The sequence below is a fragment of the Helianthus annuus genome, chromosome 14, assembly GCF_002127325.2.
Source record: "Helianthus annuus cultivar XRQ/B chromosome 14, HanXRQr2.0-SUNRISE, whole genome shotgun sequence".
NCBI classification, from domain to species: Eukaryota; Viridiplantae; Streptophyta; class Magnoliopsida; order Asterales; family Asteraceae; genus Helianthus; species Helianthus annuus.
Window position 1 is genome coordinate 129,960,673 of NC_035446.2, and position 19,741 is coordinate 129,980,413.

Below are 19,741 nucleotides of genomic sequence, written 5' to 3' on the forward strand. Positions count from 1 at the left end.
TAACAAGTTCCCGAACACAGCTACTAGATATCTCCCAAAAATGATTCCATTTATTAGATTTTGGTTTGATTTTTGGATAGACTAGACTATAAATTATAGCAAATCATTCCAGTATAATCAATAATTTATAGCAGATCATTCCGGTATAAGCAATAACTATAAATTCTCTAACATTCATGACCAATGGTCAAATATGTAATTATCAACAGCCAAAGATGTTATCATATATATAAACACAAAAATAACCAGTGTTTTTTTTTTTAATCAGAGGAAGGAGGACCACCTAAGAAACGTAGAGCCGAAGAGCAGCACCAGCACGAATAGAAGCTATGTTCAGTTGGGCACATTTTTTTGGGCCAGCATAAAAAAAAGATGCAGACATCAGTGGCTTAAAACAGTCATTATTTTGCTAATTTCAGTTACATATGTACCTAAACATCTTTATAAAGATGCATGATATGTACCAACGCATATGTATGCCAACAATGCTTTCCAAACTGTAACCATAACAGTACGCACTTTTGTATATGTATATACAATATAATCTCTGTTGTCAAGGCTCACCCAGGCGTGCACGCCTATCCCACTTTTTAGGCCCAGATCTGCCTTTTCGCTTTGCTTCAAAAGCCCCACTCTCAGGCCCTCAAGCGCAATTTCTAGGCCAAGTTTTGACGAAATTTTGGCCAAAAATCATCTGAAAAAGTCTCAAACAATTATACAAACACATTCACTAAACAAGCCTCAAATCAACCTAAACTAGCCCTAAAGAAACCCCAAGACATGTCTAAAAATAGTAATTTCTATACTATACACCTCGTCTAAAAGGCCCTCGCTTAGTAAGCGCCTTGCATTGAGGCCAAACGCTCACCCTCTGAGCCTTTAGTGCACCTTGCGCCTTTGACAACTACACATATAATATTATACGAATCATCATTACTCATTACGCTATTGCCCAACACAAGAGAAATTAAACCATTGTTGTACCACAGTAAGATCAAATCATGCAATCATATGTAAAATATGTATCACTTATGCGAACAAACCAATTCAAGCAAAGATATGTATAAGCTACAACTAGTTATCGCTAGCCACTTATATTAAAAAGACTGATTTGGACACGTCAGTTTTTTTGATGGAATAAGCTTTGATGCTATGGATTGAAAGCAGGCTACTTGGATACATAAAGGCATCTGCAAAATCAAAATCAAAATCAAAATCAACCGGCTTTCTAATGAGCTTGACTTCTTTCAAAAGGCCGCTTTTCGGAGAGTAGACAAACAACGGTGGCCCTACACCGCTGGTGGCTGCTTTCATTAATATGTCCCCGTCTTTGTTCCAACTGCCTAAAACCGTTACCATAGCATAAGCAGGAAGAGGCGGTCTATGATTGAACCGACAGTGAATCACCCATTCTCTTTCTTTCAGTACCCACACCTCCAAGCCGTGTAAGAAGCGACAGTATACATATCCAACTTCACCATGCAGATCAACCAATCTATCAGGTACCATTTCATAAAGTAACGATACATGTCTTTGTGTCTTCGGAAGATCAATCAACTCAAATTCCTCCGTCCTCATATCTAGCCTTATTATTTTCCCATTACCAATCAACCAATGCAAACATCCGCAAACGAACACAGCTAATTGATTACAACTAATATTGAAACCGTCTAGCCTTGTAGTTATCGGATTCAAAGGGATCACTCGCCATGATCTTGTGCCGAAGACATGCACCATGGCGCGTACACTAGGCGAAAGGACCACCATCTTGAAAGTGTTGGTGGAATCATCAAAGCCAAGCCCATGGAGCTCGAAATATTTTTGATCGAACAGGTGATCCGCAGGTGGCAACTCATAATATTCTTTCCTTACAGGATTAACCACACTCAAATCTTCAGGACGAAGCGACCCATAACTTTGTGATAAATAGACCAGACCGTTGCAAGAACCCAGAATAAAGTGTCTACCCAAAAACAAACCTTGCTTACTGTTGAACTCCAAAAACGGGATCGTTTTGGCCTCCAAGACCCGTGCATCACGTTTCACTAATTCCGTGGCGTAGAAACGTATGGATGGCCATGGGGGCACCGGAAATATTATCGTGGGTTCTTCTGGATATTGCTGATCATGAATGATCTTAAGGTATGGATCGTCAATATAGTCGCACCATAGCTTCGAAACACACCGGAAACGGGCCAAAGATTTGACGGGCATTCTTGACAAGATGTTGAATATGATTTCTGAAGGTAATGAATCCTTGAATCTCAGTTTGGCTTTGTGTTTCATTTTGACTGTATCAATCAATGTCTTAGGATTCTCATGGTGGTTATGTTGTGTTTATAGGTTAAGATTCACGTGGGCGTAACGGAATAGGGTTCGATAAACCAGGAAAGTGACGAACATAAGGGGATTCGAATGTATCCTATACCTAATTTATATAAGTAATTGATTTTATAAAAAATACAAATATACATATAAATTAATACACACATGGGTAAATGATCGGGCCTAAATGTGAGAAAGGTGAGAAACAATCTCAGCCATTAGATCATTCCATATTAATTTCATTAGATTAAGGTTATATTAGTAATTATACCAATAAACCTAATTAAGGTTCAAATCTTTGTAACTGATTTTTCTGAGTTTTTTTAGGGATTTCGATTTTTTAATATATTATCAGATTCATCTAAATCTTTAAATTATCTCGATCTCTTAATCATTATAAAATTGCTTTCAATTTCTTATTTGATCATGCATACAGATTGCATACGCATACAATCGTTAATCTGATTCATACTTTCTTTCTTTCTTCACGGAGAACGACGATCAAGGTAATTTTGTATGTTTGATTCGCAGCTTATTATGTAATTGTAATCTTGTCAATTTTTCAATCATCTGTTATTTTTATTGGAATTTTCATGAACACCAGTTATAACTCTGTATGGTGTTTTTTTTTTTGCACGGTTGTTTTTGCATATTAGTTGTGGTGTTTTTACTCTAGTACACTGTATGGTGTTTTTCCATGTGTGTTACTTTACTATACGCAATTTTTTTTTTTGTGATGACTCCACGTGTAACCCGTTCAGGGTGTTTTTATACATGCATGGTGTTTTTATGTATGTTATCGAAGTTGAAGCTGGTATGTGTTTTTTTATATCAGTTGATGATGATTCATGGTGTTTTTTTGCATGTGATGTTCCTTACAGGGTTTTTATACGTACATGGTGTTTTTTCATCTGAATAGAGGGTGATTTTTTATAACAGTTGTTTTGTGGTGTTATTTTATACGTATTATGTTGTATTGTTTTTTTTACTGTAGAATCATTAAATTTAATTATTTTCGCAGGATTTCAAACCTATCAGTCGCTTGGGAAACTACATCTGTCTCCAAACTCCGGTAAGAAGACTTATTTACCGGAGGTAGATGAATCGCTTAAGCCGAGGGATAAGATGACCTTTGATACGGTGAACAACGCATTCCTCTTTTATCAGAAGTATGCAATGGCTTCAGGCTTGACTGCCAGGAAGTCTTCTCAATACACGCATCATGGTGTTATAAAATCTAAATGGTTCGTTTGCTCAAAGGAGGGGACTAAACCTTTTAAGGCGATCGATACATCTAAAAAGATTGACACCTCAAATAATGGGTCAAAGAGGAAATCTGTTCGACGTGTTCCTTCTATAAGGACGGGGTGCGAAGCACGTATGTGTGTAAAGTTAATGCCTTCGAATCTATACGAGGTATATTCTTTCAATGAGGCACATAATCACTTTTTTGTTGCTGAGGAAGATAGGCATTTACTCCCCGCTAACCGAGGTATGAACTATATGCAAGAGCAAGCCGTTAACGCGTTGAGCGCCTTGAACATTGGACCCAGTGGCGGAGCTTGACCAAAAGTTTCGAGGGGGCGTAAAGTGACGGGACCCAAATTTTTTTTCCTATCGTTATATTTCGGTTCGGGTCGGGTCGGCTATCGATTCGGGTCAAGTCAAATAATAATAGTTCCAAATAAAACTAAAAAAATTCTTTCATTTTGAAGTACCCGTTCTTAGACATAAAAATTTGTGATTAAGTTTATTGTGTGATGGGTAACCTAGGATTAAACAAATAAGAGTTAAAATATATTTACAAAACTACCTATCACTTATATACAAAGTGGTAATAAACTTTACTTTAATTTATATATTGTATAAATATTTAGGAAAAATAATTGGGTGGAGGCGATCGTATATAATTTTTAAAATTTTCAGACGAGAAACCGAAACCTATACACTTCTAACCGAAATATTGGGGTGGGCGGGTGCACCCCCGGGCAACAACAAACCTTCGCCCCTGATTGGACCTGTCAAAGCGTTTAATATCATGAGGACATTGTATCGTGGGTTTGACAAGGTTGGGGCAACCAAAAACGATTTTAAAAATTTCAAGCGAGACCTGAACAGGTATATATCTGAGTTTGACGCTGATATGATGATTAAACGGCTTGTGAGGAAGAAAGAGTAAATGCCAAACTTTTCAATGGAGTATATAACAGACGATGATGGGGTTTTAAGGGGTTTGTTTTGGGCAGATGAAGATGCCAAAAGGAATTTTTCGGTGTTTGGTGACGTTGTTTCATTTGATGCCACATATCGTCGTAACAAGTAAGTTTGGTAATTATTATATTTATTTTGAGTTTTACAGCTTATTTTCTTCAGTATATGTCATTCAGTTTTATGGCGTTTTTATTCCGTATTTGTTTTTCAGGTACAACATGATGTTTGTTCCATTTACCGGTATCGACAATCACAATCGCAACGTTACTCTTGGTGCCACTATAATAGGAAACGAAACTGCTGAAACTTACAGTTGGTTGCTAAATATGTTTCGTGAAGCATTTGGCCGTGCCCCTCCGGTGATTGTCACCGACCAAGACCCAGCCATGAAGAAGGCTATTGAAGATACATGGCCCGAGAGTAGACATAGGCTATGCATGTGGCACATCATGGACAAGCTTTCTGCTAAGGTGTTTAGTTGTTCGTCCTTTTAACCTTTCTTTCTACTTTTCACATACTTTTTGGTGATTATGGTGTTATATGTTATTCAATGGTGTTTTAGGTTGGTGCTACAATCTACCTGTTAAGTTTGAAAGTGAGTGGGCTACCATAATGAACTATTTTAACTTGGTTGATCATGAGTGGATGCAGTCACTTTAACAAATCAGGGATACTTGGATACCTGCTTATTATCATGAGGAGGTCATGTCTGGGCTTATGCGTACCTCTTCTCGTTCAGAGAGTGAGAACCATTTCTTTGGACAGTTCTGTAACCCGGGTTGCACACTTGTCGAATTTCTCGGGCATTTTGATTATGCTATTGAAGCTCAGAGACATGAGCACAGGAAGAATGACCATGACACCAGAAATACCAACGCTGAAATATGGGCTGAAGACTTTGTTTTGGAGGATCAAGAGTCCAGGATATTCACACGCACTATATTTTTTGACCAGCAGTTGGAGATACAAAACTGTATACACAGATGTGCTATCGCAAAGTGGGAAAACATGGTTGACTTCGTTAACTTTTTTGTGAAGGACTGGGAACAACCATGCACTACTTTCTTCGAGGTATACACATGATGTTTTGTAGTGTTATTTTTGAAAATTGTATAGCTCTTGCCGATTTCCAGTTGCTTATGGTGTTTTGTAGTGTTATTTATGAAAACTTCTAAATTTCTAATGGTGTTTTATAGGTTATGATGCAAGAGGACGACATGACTGTGTATTGTACATGCAAAAGATTCGAACAGTTTGGATTGTTGTGCTTACACATCTTTTGTGTGCTAAGGATGCTTGACATTAGGGAGTTTCCACAACGCTATATATTACGACGTTGGACTTGGGAGGCTGTTCCAAATAGTGCCCCTGGTGTTATTCTAGGTATCAATGAGACTGAGGATCGTTATAATGAAGTTAACCGTGTTGTACGTGAGATCACATATTCTACGGAGTCGGTTATTAACAAGCTTGTCACCAACTTTGATGCGTTATGCTCGTTCAGGGATCATGTTGTTAATTATTTCAAAACTGCGGATGAGTCAGTCGTCAATGCTCCACCTAAGAGTTGTCGTGAAAGGTTTGCCGAAATTACTGGTAACACAAAACCATCTGAGGCAACCGTTCGTGTTCCCATTGGAACAAGATTCAAAGGTATGGGTAAGCCTAAACGGATGAAGTCCAAACGTGAAATTGCATTAAGTCAGTTAGGTAAAAAAGAGCTGTCAGTGTCAAAACTGTTTTAGATACGGGCATAACAGACGTACTTGCAAAAACCCTACCCGGACTAAAGAACAAGCTATGGCCGAGGATGACGGTGAAGAAGCTGATGAAGTTGACGAGGAGGAAGATGAATGGGAGGAAATTGAAGAAGATATGGATGAACAAGATGAGGATGCATTAGACGAGGAGGATGGGGAAGAGGAGTAGTAAGTTACTTAGAGATGTCTAAAAATTTCGTTATTTTTAACGTACTTTCTTCTTGTTTCGTACATTGTTAGGTTTTTTATCGTTTTTCGGATTCGCGTACACTCATGGTTTTATTTTGTTTGCTTTTGTTCGAATTTAATATTACTTCTGTCAATGTTTTATATATTGTTTCTGTTAAATATGTTTGTTTTTTTAACCAATGGTGTTATTTGTTGTTCAGGGTGTTTTATTATGTATGTTGCAAGTTGAATAGTGTTATTTGTCCTCCCTCAGAAATTTATAGTAAACCAGTGGTTTTATTTGTTGTTCAGGGTGTTATTTGTTGTTAATGGTGTTATTTATCTGTACAGAAATTATTTTTTTTATTTTGTTAATCTGTGGTGTTATTTTTTGTTCTGGGTGTTATTAATGGTGTTCATATGTTCATGTTGTTTATTTATGTATGTGTAGCTTTATTGTGTTATTTACTTGCCTATAGTGTCTTAATTGTGCAAAGGAGTTGGTATGTTTTTTATACATCATTTACATGAACATCATTTACTTTGAAAAAAACCATCTGCTCAATACGTGTTCTTTTTGTGACAGAAATCGCAATATAAATTTAATAATACACTAGAATAAAAAGGTGTAAAACAGAAACAGCTTACGATTGTAATCAGGCTTTACATAGTCAAATTACACCATAATCACAACTTTGCCAAAATGCTAACACATCATATAATCTATATTTCCCAAAATGTTTGTCTATTAACAAAAAGTTTAACTTGTTCTGCTGTCCACCTACACGGCAGCTCCCAACCTTTCAGCAATCCGATCGATTGCATTGTCTTCCATTCTCACCCTATCATCCTCGTCCAAAAGTGCGTATTCTTGTACTTCTTGTTCCACTTGGCCCCGTTCTGTGTTCACCTCGCTTAGGAGCATTTTTGAGAGGTACTTCTTACGCAGATCCTCGATTTCGCGTGCTTGATCAGGCAACACCTCGCCAGTAACGTCCCTCTCATTCAATAAACCACACATCCAATGTCCAACGTGTGTTCCTATTCAATACTAAAACCATCAGAATTGTTCATATTTCGTGTACATGTATTTTAATTATTTTTTTAAAAAACAAAAATTTAAACGCGATTACCAGTGTAAGTTTCCATATGCCGCATAAGGAAAATACCACAATCGATGCCATTGTAAAGTGTTTGCCATGGCAACTCCAGTCGAACTGGTTGTGTATTCCTTAGCTTTGAGGCGATTTTTGGATGCATCGGTTTTAGATACCGACAAAATGTACTTATCTGCAGTTACACATTATTGATGTTAAGAAATAATTTTTTTTTGTTACGGCAGCCGTATAAATATAAACATTCACAAACTTACCATCTTCTCCACATTTCCGTGGTATCTTTCTAAGCCCACATCACCTTCTACGTTGTCAATAATGAAGACATCTCTTGTTCTCAAGTTGAAAAACAGCAGATAGTAATGTTGCCCGGTCAACATAGGTATAAACACCATCTCGAAGTTGCCTTTAAATACTTTTTGTTCTGTTGAAGCCAGCACAGCATTCATGTTTGTCGTAAATTCTGCTAATCGGTCATCATTAGACAATGCAAAATCTTTTTCCAGCTGTGGTGTTAAGAACAAATTATGGTGTTAAGTTAAGAATTCACAAGCATATTTATGGTGTTATTTAAGTAATACACAAATAAACAGTGGTGTTATTATTTCCAGACCTATGGTGTTTTTTAAGCAGTCATAAATAATACATGGTGTTATTTAAGCAGTCATAAATAATACATGGTGTTATTAACTATGCTCACATGATACGGTCTGCTTTTCGAGCCGTGGTGTTTTTTCAGGTAAACAAAAACCAAGTTGTGAAGGTTTTCAGTAATCAAACTATGGTGTTATTTAAGCAGACACATTTAAACAATGGTCTTATAGTTTCCAGACCTATGGTGTTATTTATGCAGATACAAATACTACATGGTGTTATTCACTATACTCACATGATACGGTCTGTTTTCACTTAATAGTCTCCAGAAATTAAACTTACCAACATTCCTGCGTTGCAGAATAATCTTGGGAATGTCCCCATCCTCCTCTTTTTTTCTTCATAGTTCAACAATGTGGCCCAGGCACTGATGACATTCACGTGCACAGTTACACCAGGCATCATCGACTCAAAAGGCCCCCTCATCACCGGCACGTTACTGTTGTCGCTGAACAAAATATCCCTACATTCCGAAACACCATCGACACGAATGTATAATTCAATATATGTTCAAAACTTATAACGTATAATACACTACATAAACACATTTTTTAAGGTCCAATTCAGATTCTTACCATACGTTTCCTACTGCAGAAAATATACATCGAGCCAGTGTGTCTTCAGCCTTATCACAAACGGTTCTTAACATGACAGTCTGCTCGACGTACGGTGACCGCAGTGCTTTCGGAAGCTTAATTGTTCGTTTCGGCCTTGGCGATCCCTGACGCTGAACAGGTTGCGTTACTTCCTAACGTTTTTCATCCGTTGATGCATCGGCCAGTCTTGTTGACAAGTTCATCGCTTCAATTCCTGAAACGTTGAATTTTGTCTGTGGTGTCTTTTCACTTTGAACCCTTTCAACAAATTTGTCCAGTTCTGCGACAAACGAAGACGTCATTGGTGAAAAGGGAGAAGTAGGGATGGGATTGGTACAGTACCCGTACCTATACCCGTACCGGTACCGAAAATACCGGTACCGAATTTGAACAAAACTAGGTACCAAATATCGTACCAAATATATAGGTACGGTACGGGTACGAGTACGGGTACTGGTACGGGTATTTTCGGTATAGTACCCGCTTTGGTACCATTTTGTTTTTATTTACTTTTTGAGCACTTGTACGAGTACTGAATAGGTAAAATTGACATGAGTACCAATATAGTACGAGTACCAAATAGGTAAAATTGGTACGAGTACCAATACGATACGGGTACCATATAGGTAAAATCAATTCGAGTACACTATAAATACCATAATATGAAATAAAACATAATACAAAAAAACTTTTAAAGGTATACATAAAATTCGGTACCAGTACCCGTTTTTACCTGTACCCGTACCCGTACCAATACCGAAAGTACCGTATACCAAAATCAATAAAACTGAGTACCGATACATGTACCAAATACCTAAAATCGGTACGGGTATAGGTACGGGTACGGGTACGGTACGGGTACGAGTACGGGTATTTGGGAAAAAAAGCCCATCCCTAGGGAGAAGTGTGTTGTGTTATATGATCTTTATTTCGCTCGTTCGTAGGACTGTTATATCCGTCTAATGATACACTACCTTTTTGCGGATCAACTGGTTCAGCTGCCTCAGCCACGTCATCCTTTTCTGCGTCAACATTTTGATCTCCCTTTTCCACTTCATCTCCATCCTTTTTCTTCTCATCATCAACAACAAGGTGCATTTTCATTATCTCCTTCCACTCCAATGCTTTCTGTTTCAACAGATCACTCTCCGGGAACATCAGACACGATTCTGTTATGGTGTTATTCATCTTGTTAACGCATATCTCAAATTCACGAAACAAGTTATCCAACAAATTCGACCGAACCTGTACGAAACCCTGGTTTAATAACATATCATGAGAAATAACATATACTTTCAAGTTTAATACGAATCATAAGATGTTTACCAGCTCAAAATCGTCCTGAACTAATGTTCCTGATGCTGATGGAGTGTCACCATACTGTGAGACCATCGGAATGCGGACTTCGCCATCTGGACCTACAAATAATGCACATGTTTGGGTGTCAGTTTGTGACAGGAGGTAATCTGCACAGTGTCTGTATATACCCAAGTGCACATCATCATCTTCGATCTCGATCTCTTCATTTCCTTCATTAATCAGATTCTCCTTTTCCATTCCTTTTTTCTGTCTTTGTTTTTGCTTCTTGATTTGTTTTCCACCACACTCAACCCCTTCTGCTCGTTTGGGTTTTTTACCTTCCCTCGTCTTTGTCTTCTTATTTTGTTCAGCATGCATACTTTCCATATCAGATTCGAGATTGTTCAGAAGATCATCATCTACAAGTTCAATAATATTTGAACTGTGTGATGAAGGTATCTTGTTTAACACAATTCCGTAAGCAATCTGCGACAATGTTTTGCAATAAGTTTCATTCCCAGCATAATTGTCAAAATAATTGTAAAAAATATATAACAATAGTGATGTTATTCAGTTATATAGTGTTAATAAGTAAAATAGGGTGTTATGCAGGTATATAGTGTTATTAAACCATATGTGGTGTCATTTTCATATATAAAGTGTTATTAAGTAAAATAGGGTGTTATTCAGTTATATATTTGTCACACCCCTAATTTCCACGTGTCACCGGTGGGCCCAGTGGGGGATTAACGTGACGTAGTTGATATCATCATAGTCAAACAACACAAATTATAATGCACAGCGGAAGCAAAGATAGATTTATTTCAACTTAAGTTATTGTAATATTCAAATATCACAAAATGTCGAAATAGAATCCACAGGCGGAATCAAACAAAAAGGAACTTCATTTCAACAGACTTCATGCATCCTAAGCTTGCGAGACTAATATGGATGCTTAAGGAGTGACCAGCCTATTACGCGTAGTACCTGCACTTAGTCTTTTTGGAAAATACGTCAGTTTACACTGGTAAATACAATTCAACTGACTCATTTTAAAAATGTTTAAAATTGATTTAAATGCTCGTGGCATAAAACTTTTTATAACTTGGGATAATTATTTTGCTTAATAATCTTGTAAAAGAATTACATGTTCGTTCTGCGTTCGGTAGCCCGTGTCGTGCCGGGTTAAAGATTAATAGACACACCACTTAATATAATTCCGCCGCGAGACTTCTCTCGTACCGACGATTATACATGTTATACAGCACTACGGGTGTACGCCTACACCCGAGTGCTAAGGTCGTGGCCATTCTTTGAATGATGCCAATGATATCCGGGACATGGTCATTAAGCCCCCAAAGGCGTTAAACAAACAAAACAGCATTTTCAAACGGGTTAATTTGACTGCACATAACCAAGACCGGTTAAGGTCAATTCCCTGACCAAGCGGTATTTTATATACCGTACCCCAAGCCCGTATAGGGAAAATAAGTTAAACGTATTTACCTGCGCAAAGTATAATTCAAAAACAGCGAATGCACGTAGCTTTTACTGGGCTCCTAGATCTGGAAATTAAGGTTTTAATAACCTATTAGAATTCTAACGAGCCTTAAGCTTAGACCGGTTAGTTTTATATGCAGATTACGGTTTTAAACGCACAATAAGGCGAAGACCGTTTTAGAATGTGGTTTTGTCCCAACAAGCTTGCATACTTGTTTTACATGGGTAACATAATCACATTCTGGATTTGGAGACCAAAAAGATATGGTTTGACCCGTTTCGGCTAAAATGGCCAAACTAGCCGCATAAGCCGATCCGAACGCGTATAGTGCGTAACGAGTAACCATAAGAGTCAAATACAAGTTTCTGAAGTCAATATGCTTAAAATATGTTGTGATATCAGAATGATACCTTTCATTATGCCCCAAATGATTTTAAACCAAAACTATGCCTCATAAGGGCGTTTTGGTCATTTTATAAGGTGTAAAAGGGTTAAAATGATAACCTGAGTTACAGGTCTGATTAAAATAGTAAATATACTTAATTTACTAAGTTATAACAGTAGGGTATCAAATTTATGTGAAATTTATTATCTTTAACCTTACTATGCACCGTAGGGGCATTTTGGTAATTTCACATGTGCTAAAAAGGTCAATTCTGGAATTCTGAGTTCAAAACATTTGCCTACTGTTTAAAATATAAAAATTCACTAATTACATCAGTAGGTTCAATCCCTTAGGCTTAATAAGGTTCTAGTGCACACTTATGCGTTAAAAATGCCTAAAAAGGCGATTTGGAGCCATTTCCGGGTTTTCTGTAAAAAACTGATATTTTTAATATTCCAGAAGGCTCAAAATAATTTATTTATCATAACAAATCAGTAGAAATTGGTTTGAGGTCAAAAGGATTTGTAAAACTCATTTTATGGCTAAAAAGGGCAAAACCGGCATAAACCGAATTAACCTTAGAACACTAAGTTATGCTCAGCCTAAAAATAAATAAAAATCCCCAAAATTCCCAAAATATTATTTTATAACAGTGGGTAAAAAGTTTAGTATAAAAATTTGGGTTTTGATAGGCTATACGTAATTTACACCATTTAATTAGTAAAGATGCTCTTAATTACACTATTGAGCATAACTCTAAATCTAGACCTCAAACTGACTTTAAATTTTGGGTGCAAGTTTATAAATCAGTAGCTAAGGTGCCTACCCTTTTACATTTTCAAAAATCACGTTTTAAGGTCAAATGGGCATAATGGTCAACATATAAGCGATTAACGGAAACATGCATGTGAATAGGATATCTAATGAACCAAGTTGTATAATCTCAGAGAGTTATACTAACATGTAAATAGGTTCAAAAGAAGCTCTAAGGCAATCCTAATCTTGGCTTAAACGGGTCAGAACTGAAAGTCAAAGCAGAAGTCAAACTTTGCGACTTTTGGTTCCAAACCGAGCCTAAACCAAAAATTGTCGAGTTGAACATGTTGGAACATGTTCTTATATTAATTACCAAGTTATTTTAATGATCAAACAGGTTGCATGTATCCTATATTGCTAATTATGCATTAATTTGCAAATAACCTTTCTGTTGACTTTTTATAATAAGCGTTGACTCGACAATTAACATAGTTAGAGTGGAAATCTGGAAATACCCTTTTAAGGGTTTGTTACCCACATAATTACCTACTTAAAGGTATTTTTAATTCGTGATTTGACAGAGCACATTTTAATTAATCACGAAGTCAAACCTAAATTACGACGGTTTGACTTTTAGCTAATTAACTAAGCTAAAACGAATTAGGAAGGGGTAAGGACACTTACAAGAGTCCTAATTGAGATTAGAGAGCCTAAGGAAGAGTTCTTGCTGTCCAGAGAGCTCCAGAAGTGCACTTGTGAATTTTTGCAAATGAATGCCTAAAATGGTTACAACCTCTTGTTCTTATATAGTGAACTTTGATCAACAAGATCATGCCAAAGAGGTCTACAAGTGTTTCCAGATCAAGACAAGTGCCCCCCTATGCATGAAAAACCATTGGAGAGGCTCTGGTATAAGAAAACAAGCATTTAAAGTCGGTTACAGACCTGAACTGGCAGCTGCCAAATGTTTTCTGTCGCTGGCACCCTGACGCGGCCCGCGTGAGGGTATAGGGAATTCTAATGCGGGCCGCATGGACCGGCAAAACCTGCCAAACAAGTTTCATCTTTTGTACTTTTGGTCCCTGGTCCTTTGTAACGTGGTTTTGAGCCTTGTTTTTGCACTTTTGACCTCTTAACCTTATTTTTAAGGGCCTTGGGACTTTTACTAACTTGGTTATGTCCTTGACCAACCTTGTAACCACTCATAAGGCCATAGAATTCAATGTTGACGCTTTTAACCCCTCGAACACGAATTTGATCATAACTTTCTCATACGATAACGAAACCTTATGAAATTTTAACCACATATTCTAGTGAGTATATTTTATCGTTACAAAGCTTTGGGTCTGCCAAAAGGTCACTCAGAGGTATACTTTGCATATGTTGACACTTTTAGCCCCTGTAGTTTGTAATTCCTCACTTTCTTTTATGTTTAGCTTCGTATGATCCATGATTTATTCGTTGGAAGGTATAAACATTATGTAGGGCTATTTTAGAATATATTTATCCATTGTTGACACTTTGGACCCTTATATTCACATAGTTTCCCCGTTTGTCAACTTTAGTCCCTCCAAAGTATTCTTTCTCACGTTCAGAGCTTATGACACGTGTTTATACTTTATTGGACACAAATTTTCAAGGTGTTACAATATTGTTATTAAACCATAGTGTTATTAAGTAAAACAGGGTGTTATGCAGTTATATAGTGTTATTAAAACATATGTGGTGTCATTCAGATATACAAAGTTTCATTCTATCACTTATGGTGTTACTTAGCTAGCCATGGTGTTATTTAAGTTACACATGGTCTAATTTACTAATACGTGGCTGCATATCAGTTATTTAACTAACGATGTTACACAATAATTTTTTAATACTAAAAGTTAAATACTTACCGCAAGTAACAACATAGGCCCTCGAAAAGCATCATCGCCACCATGCCACGCTGTTTTCGTTCTTTTGAGACACGAGACCATGTACGCACACCAATTGAAGCTTTTGATATCCACGTCCGGCTGAATATTTGAAATGAATCGCACGTTGACGGAATTGTTCGTCGTAGTTTCTCCTAGGAGTGAGAAGTAAAGAATCAAGAAGTTCAGTACAAACAGTCTTCCGGCATCAGCCTGCCAATCCAATATGTAATTCATCAGCTGAACCGGCGATAAGCGGGTGATATCCATATGCTTAAACTGATCTCTGAAGGCTTGGACAACAACATCCTTCCTTTTGCTCGCTTTCTTCTTCTCTGCAAGATCTGTTGGACCCATAGGCAGCCCGAAAACACTCTTAACAAGCTCCGACGTTATGTTTACAATGCGCCTGCCGCTCACGTTTAAAACACCGTTGTCTGGGTCGTAATTTGTAACCAACCAGTTTGCCAAAGTAGTAGGCACGCCTGTCACCCTATAATCAAATATCGACCCAAACCCAATTTCATCCACTATCTGACGTTGTTCCTCATTTAGGCCGGATGCTAGTGTTATCAGATTGTCGATACCTACTTTTGGCCTGATCCGTGCACCCGTGAATGGCTTATATGCCCGTGTCACTGGTTGTTGCATTCCACGAGACGGTCCTCTTTTGGCAGCCGATTTCCATCGCTTACCCGGTGGTGGGGTGTCGTAAGAATCGTCATCCAGGTCTCGCAGCCGATCTACAACAATTTTTAATATTTGTTTTAGTAAACAAGAACTTCAAAATATAAACACTTCAACATAATACCTTTTTTTGATGTTATATGGACGGATGGGTGTACGACAAGTTGACTATCATTAACATCCTGGTCTGCAAACAAAAATCAATTTTTATCATTTATTATATGCAAACAAATTATAATCACAACATCATTTTTTTCAAAACGTACCTTGTGTGTTTTTTATCGACGGCGGAACATCTTCTCTTGTTTTTTCATTACCCGCATCATTCATTTGGATATCACCATCTATTTAATTCAAAGCGAACATCGTCAAAAACAACACTCATCAACAAACATAAACACATATGGCTACTAATCATACTTTATTGTTTTTTGTTTCTTTATACTTTAAACTACATTTGGATTACCTTTGTCGTTGTTATTTGACGTTTCTGAGTCACTACATATCAATGGTTTGTCAATTGTGTTTTTGAAACGTGATTTGTACATTTTCCCCTAAGCCGATGGCTTGACCTGACTATAGAAGAAATTAAAAAGTATATTTAAAATACTTCATCACCTTCTTCATCTAATACATCTTATCCTAAATAAACAACACCTTTAATATAAGTCCAGGATAAATAACACCCTAGATAACACCATAGTTGCAATGACCAGAATAAATAACACCCTTCATATAATTCAACACGATAAATAACACCCTACATGAAAGTACAGGATAAATAACACCATTCAAATGCAGATCATGATAAATAACACCATACATATCTAGATGTTTATAACACCATTTAAAAAACACCAATAAAAACTCCATAAAACACCAAATAGAACTATACAACAGGTTTATAACACCATTTAAAAAAAACACCCTGTATGAATACCAAAACTACCCAAACTAAACACCTTAAACCGATATAACACCAAATAAAAACAAGAACTACATAACACCACTAAAACACCCTTATTCAATTAAACACTAGGGTTAACACCATGATAAATAACACCATACATATCATTATGTTTAAAAACACCATAAACTACCATATTATGTATAAAAACACCATAAAACACCAAATAGAACTAAACATGAGGTTTATAACACCATTTGAAAAAAAACACCCTGAACGAATACCAAAACCTACCAAACTAAACACCTTAAACTGATATAACACCAAAATCAAACTAAACATGAACTACATAACACCATGGAAAAACACCCTTATTCAATGTAACCCTAGTTTTAACACCATTCGACTACCTTACACTATAAAAAAACACCATTAATCTTCAAAAGTATCAAAGAAGACAGACAAACCTTTTTTTAAATCAAAGGTTGTTTTCTTGATTTTTGGTAGTATAAGCCGCCGGTTTGTAGTGTCTTTTACAGTTGATTGATCCATCTTCTTCTTCGTCCTTTGTTCCATTGTCTCAGATGACGACCTTCGCCTCTTTCGCTTGTATACGATTTCAATTTTAGGGCTCATTGTATCTGATTAAGGTTATAATCTTTGGTGGGAAATCTCACCCTGTTTTTTCGAGCGTAAGAATCGTAATGGAGAGAGAAATCAGGTTCAATAGATACGGTTATTGATTTGAAAGTATATGAATGCCCTATTTTACCCCTATCAAATCAAATCAGTATTTAAAAAACATTATTTTAATTACAATATTGTCATTCTAATCTTAACCATTAGATCAATGATCTAGTGGTTTATATTCTTTCCTACCTTTCTCACAAAAACTATCTTTTTTACAATAACTTTACCCTACACACATGTATTTGTGTTATATTATAATACATGATAGAGGGACATTTAAAATACCAAAAAAAAAATAATAAAAATTTTTTTGCACTTAATTTATAAGGGTGTGCCTATTGGCACACTAATGTGCCTATTGGCACACCAAACCCTAGCAAAACTAGGGTTTATATACGCAGTGTATAGGTCAATACGCAGCGTATAGGGTTAAACCCCTACGCTGCGTATTGACTTATACACTACGTATATAAACCATGGATCTCAGTGCCTAATAACCAATCATTGCACAGAAAACAAGGTTTTTATACGCTGCGTATAGGTCTCTACGCAGCGTATATAAACCATCTGAAAATTTGGGGTCATTTTGGTAGGTTTGAAGCATCAGTTTTTCACAAGGTTTATATACGCTGCGTAGAGACCTATGCGCAGCGTATATAAACGTCTGAAAATGTCCTTTATACCCTTGTGTTGAGGCTATACGAAGCCAAATACAAGGGTAGTTGTGTCATTTTTGTCTCATACGCTGCGTAGGGATCTATACGCAGCGTATATAAAGCTCCATTTTTGTTGTATTTTTTTTGTGTATTCCTTTGTTTATTTATAAAAAAAAAAGAAAATTATTTGCAAAAAAAAACAATATTATTGGTAAATAATACAAATATAAATTATAAATATTAAAAATAATACAAATATTATGAATTATAAAAATTAAAAATAATACAAATATTATGAATTACAAGACCTACAGGGAACCTATACGAGACTTATATTATACACTATACGATACGATACGATATAACACCCGTAAAGGCCTATAGGTATGGTATAGGTCCCGTATTGACCTCGTATAAGCCTATAAGTGTGATATCGTATCGTATAGCGTAGTATAGGTCCCGTATTGACCTCGTATAAGCCTATAAGTGTGATATGTATCGTATAGGTGTAGTATAGGTCACGTATTGACCTCGTATAAGCCTATAAGTGTGATATCATATCGTATAGCGTAGTATATGTCCCGTATTGACCTTGTATAAGCCTATAACTGTGATATCGTATCATATAGAGTAGTATAGGTCACGTATTGACCTCGTATAATCCTATAAGTGTGATATCATATCGTATAGGTGTAGTATAGGTCACGTATTGACCTCGTATAAGCCTATAAGTGTGATATCATATCGTATAGCGTAGTATATGTCCCGTATTGACCTCGTTTAAGCCTATAACTGTGATATCGTATCGTATAGCGTAGTATAGGTCATGTATTGACCTCGTATAAGCCTATCACTGTGATATCGTATCGTATAGGTCACGTATTGACCTCGTATAAGCCTATAAGTGTGATATCGTATCGTATAGCGTAGTATATGTCTCGTATAGGCCTATAGGTGTGGTTTACATCCCGTATAGGCCTATAGGTGTGGTTTACATCCCGTATAGGCCTATAGGTGTGGTTTAGGCCCCGTATAGGCCTATAGGTGTGGTTTAGGTCCCGTATAGGTCCCGTATAGGCCTATACAGGACCTAAACCACACCTATAGGCCTTTACGGGACCTATACGGGACCTAAACCACACCTATAGGCCTATACGGGTGTTATTGTATAGTATAGTATCGTATCGTATCATATAGTGTATAGTATAAGTCTCGTATAGGTTTCCTATAGGTCTTGTATATGCATACATGCCTATACGGGACCTAAACCACACCTATAGGCATATACAGGGCCTAAACCACACCTATAGGCGTATACGTTAGGGGTGTTCAAAACCGGATATCCGAAAATTCGGATATCCGAATTTCGGATATCCGAAAATTTCGGATAGCTAATTTCACTATCCGAACCCGTATCCGAAATTTCGGATATCCGAAGTTCGGATATCCGAAATTTCGGATACGGATTCGGATAGTGAAACGGATATCCGAATTTCAAAAATAAACAAAATGTTTCAAAACAAAAGTCTACACCAATCATCCAATTTTTTCAATTTCAAATCAAAACTTGTAGGATCGGTTTGGCGACCGTTCGATTGCGTAACGTTCGTTTCACGTGCGGAATCCGTGAACGAACGTGACCGAACACACGATAGCGTACATTTAACGTGATTCCATTGATAACTTGACAAGATCGATACACGAATCACGGATTTACAGCTTTCTCTCTCTACTTTCTCTCTCTAGAAAGTCTTCTCTCTAAATCTCTACCTCAAAGTCTTCCGAGCATCTTCCAAAGTCTATCTAAAAATATGACATAACTACCTATTTATATGGTCAAGGCTACTTAGTGAGAATTCCCACTAATTACAAGTTTGCCACCTTGCCATTTCTCACTAGATATGACATAATACGCTTGATTTCTTCTCGACTTTTCACTACGACTCGGATTAACCGGATTGACGAAGGCGATAGACAAAATATGCATCAACAATCTCCCCCTTGGATATTGCTGTAGTCAATCTCGTAGTGAAAATCATAACGACTTGTCTTTCTCTCTCTCTAAGACTCGAACCAAGATGTAGTCGACAGACAACTGCACCAACAGACTCCCCCTTG

At 36.9% G+C, this 19,741-nt stretch overlaps 2 protein-coding genes across 2 annotated transcripts; one reads left to right on the forward strand and one right to left on the reverse strand.

Moving 5' to 3' along the window:
• Positions 1-1,012: 1,012 nt before the first annotated feature.
• On the reverse strand, positions 1,013-2,395 carry LOC110903803 (F-box/kelch-repeat protein At3g06240). Its single transcript, XM_022149585.2, has one exon. The coding sequence runs from the start codon at positions 2,284-2,286 to the stop codon at positions 1,093-1,095; it is 1,194 nt and encodes a 397-aa protein (XP_022005277.1). The 5' UTR covers positions 2,287-2,395; the 3' UTR covers positions 1,013-1,092.
• A 2,846-nt stretch (positions 2,396-5,241) lies between these two features.
• On the forward strand, positions 5,242-6,281 carry LOC110907415 (protein FAR-RED IMPAIRED RESPONSE 1-like). Its single transcript, XM_022152402.1, has 2 exons — positions 5,242-5,607; positions 5,733-6,281. Exons 1-2 carry the CDS (start codon positions 5,242-5,244, stop codon positions 6,279-6,281), a joined length of 915 nt encoding a protein of 304 aa, XP_022008094.1.
• The last annotated feature ends 13,460 nt before the right edge of the window (positions 6,282-19,741 follow it).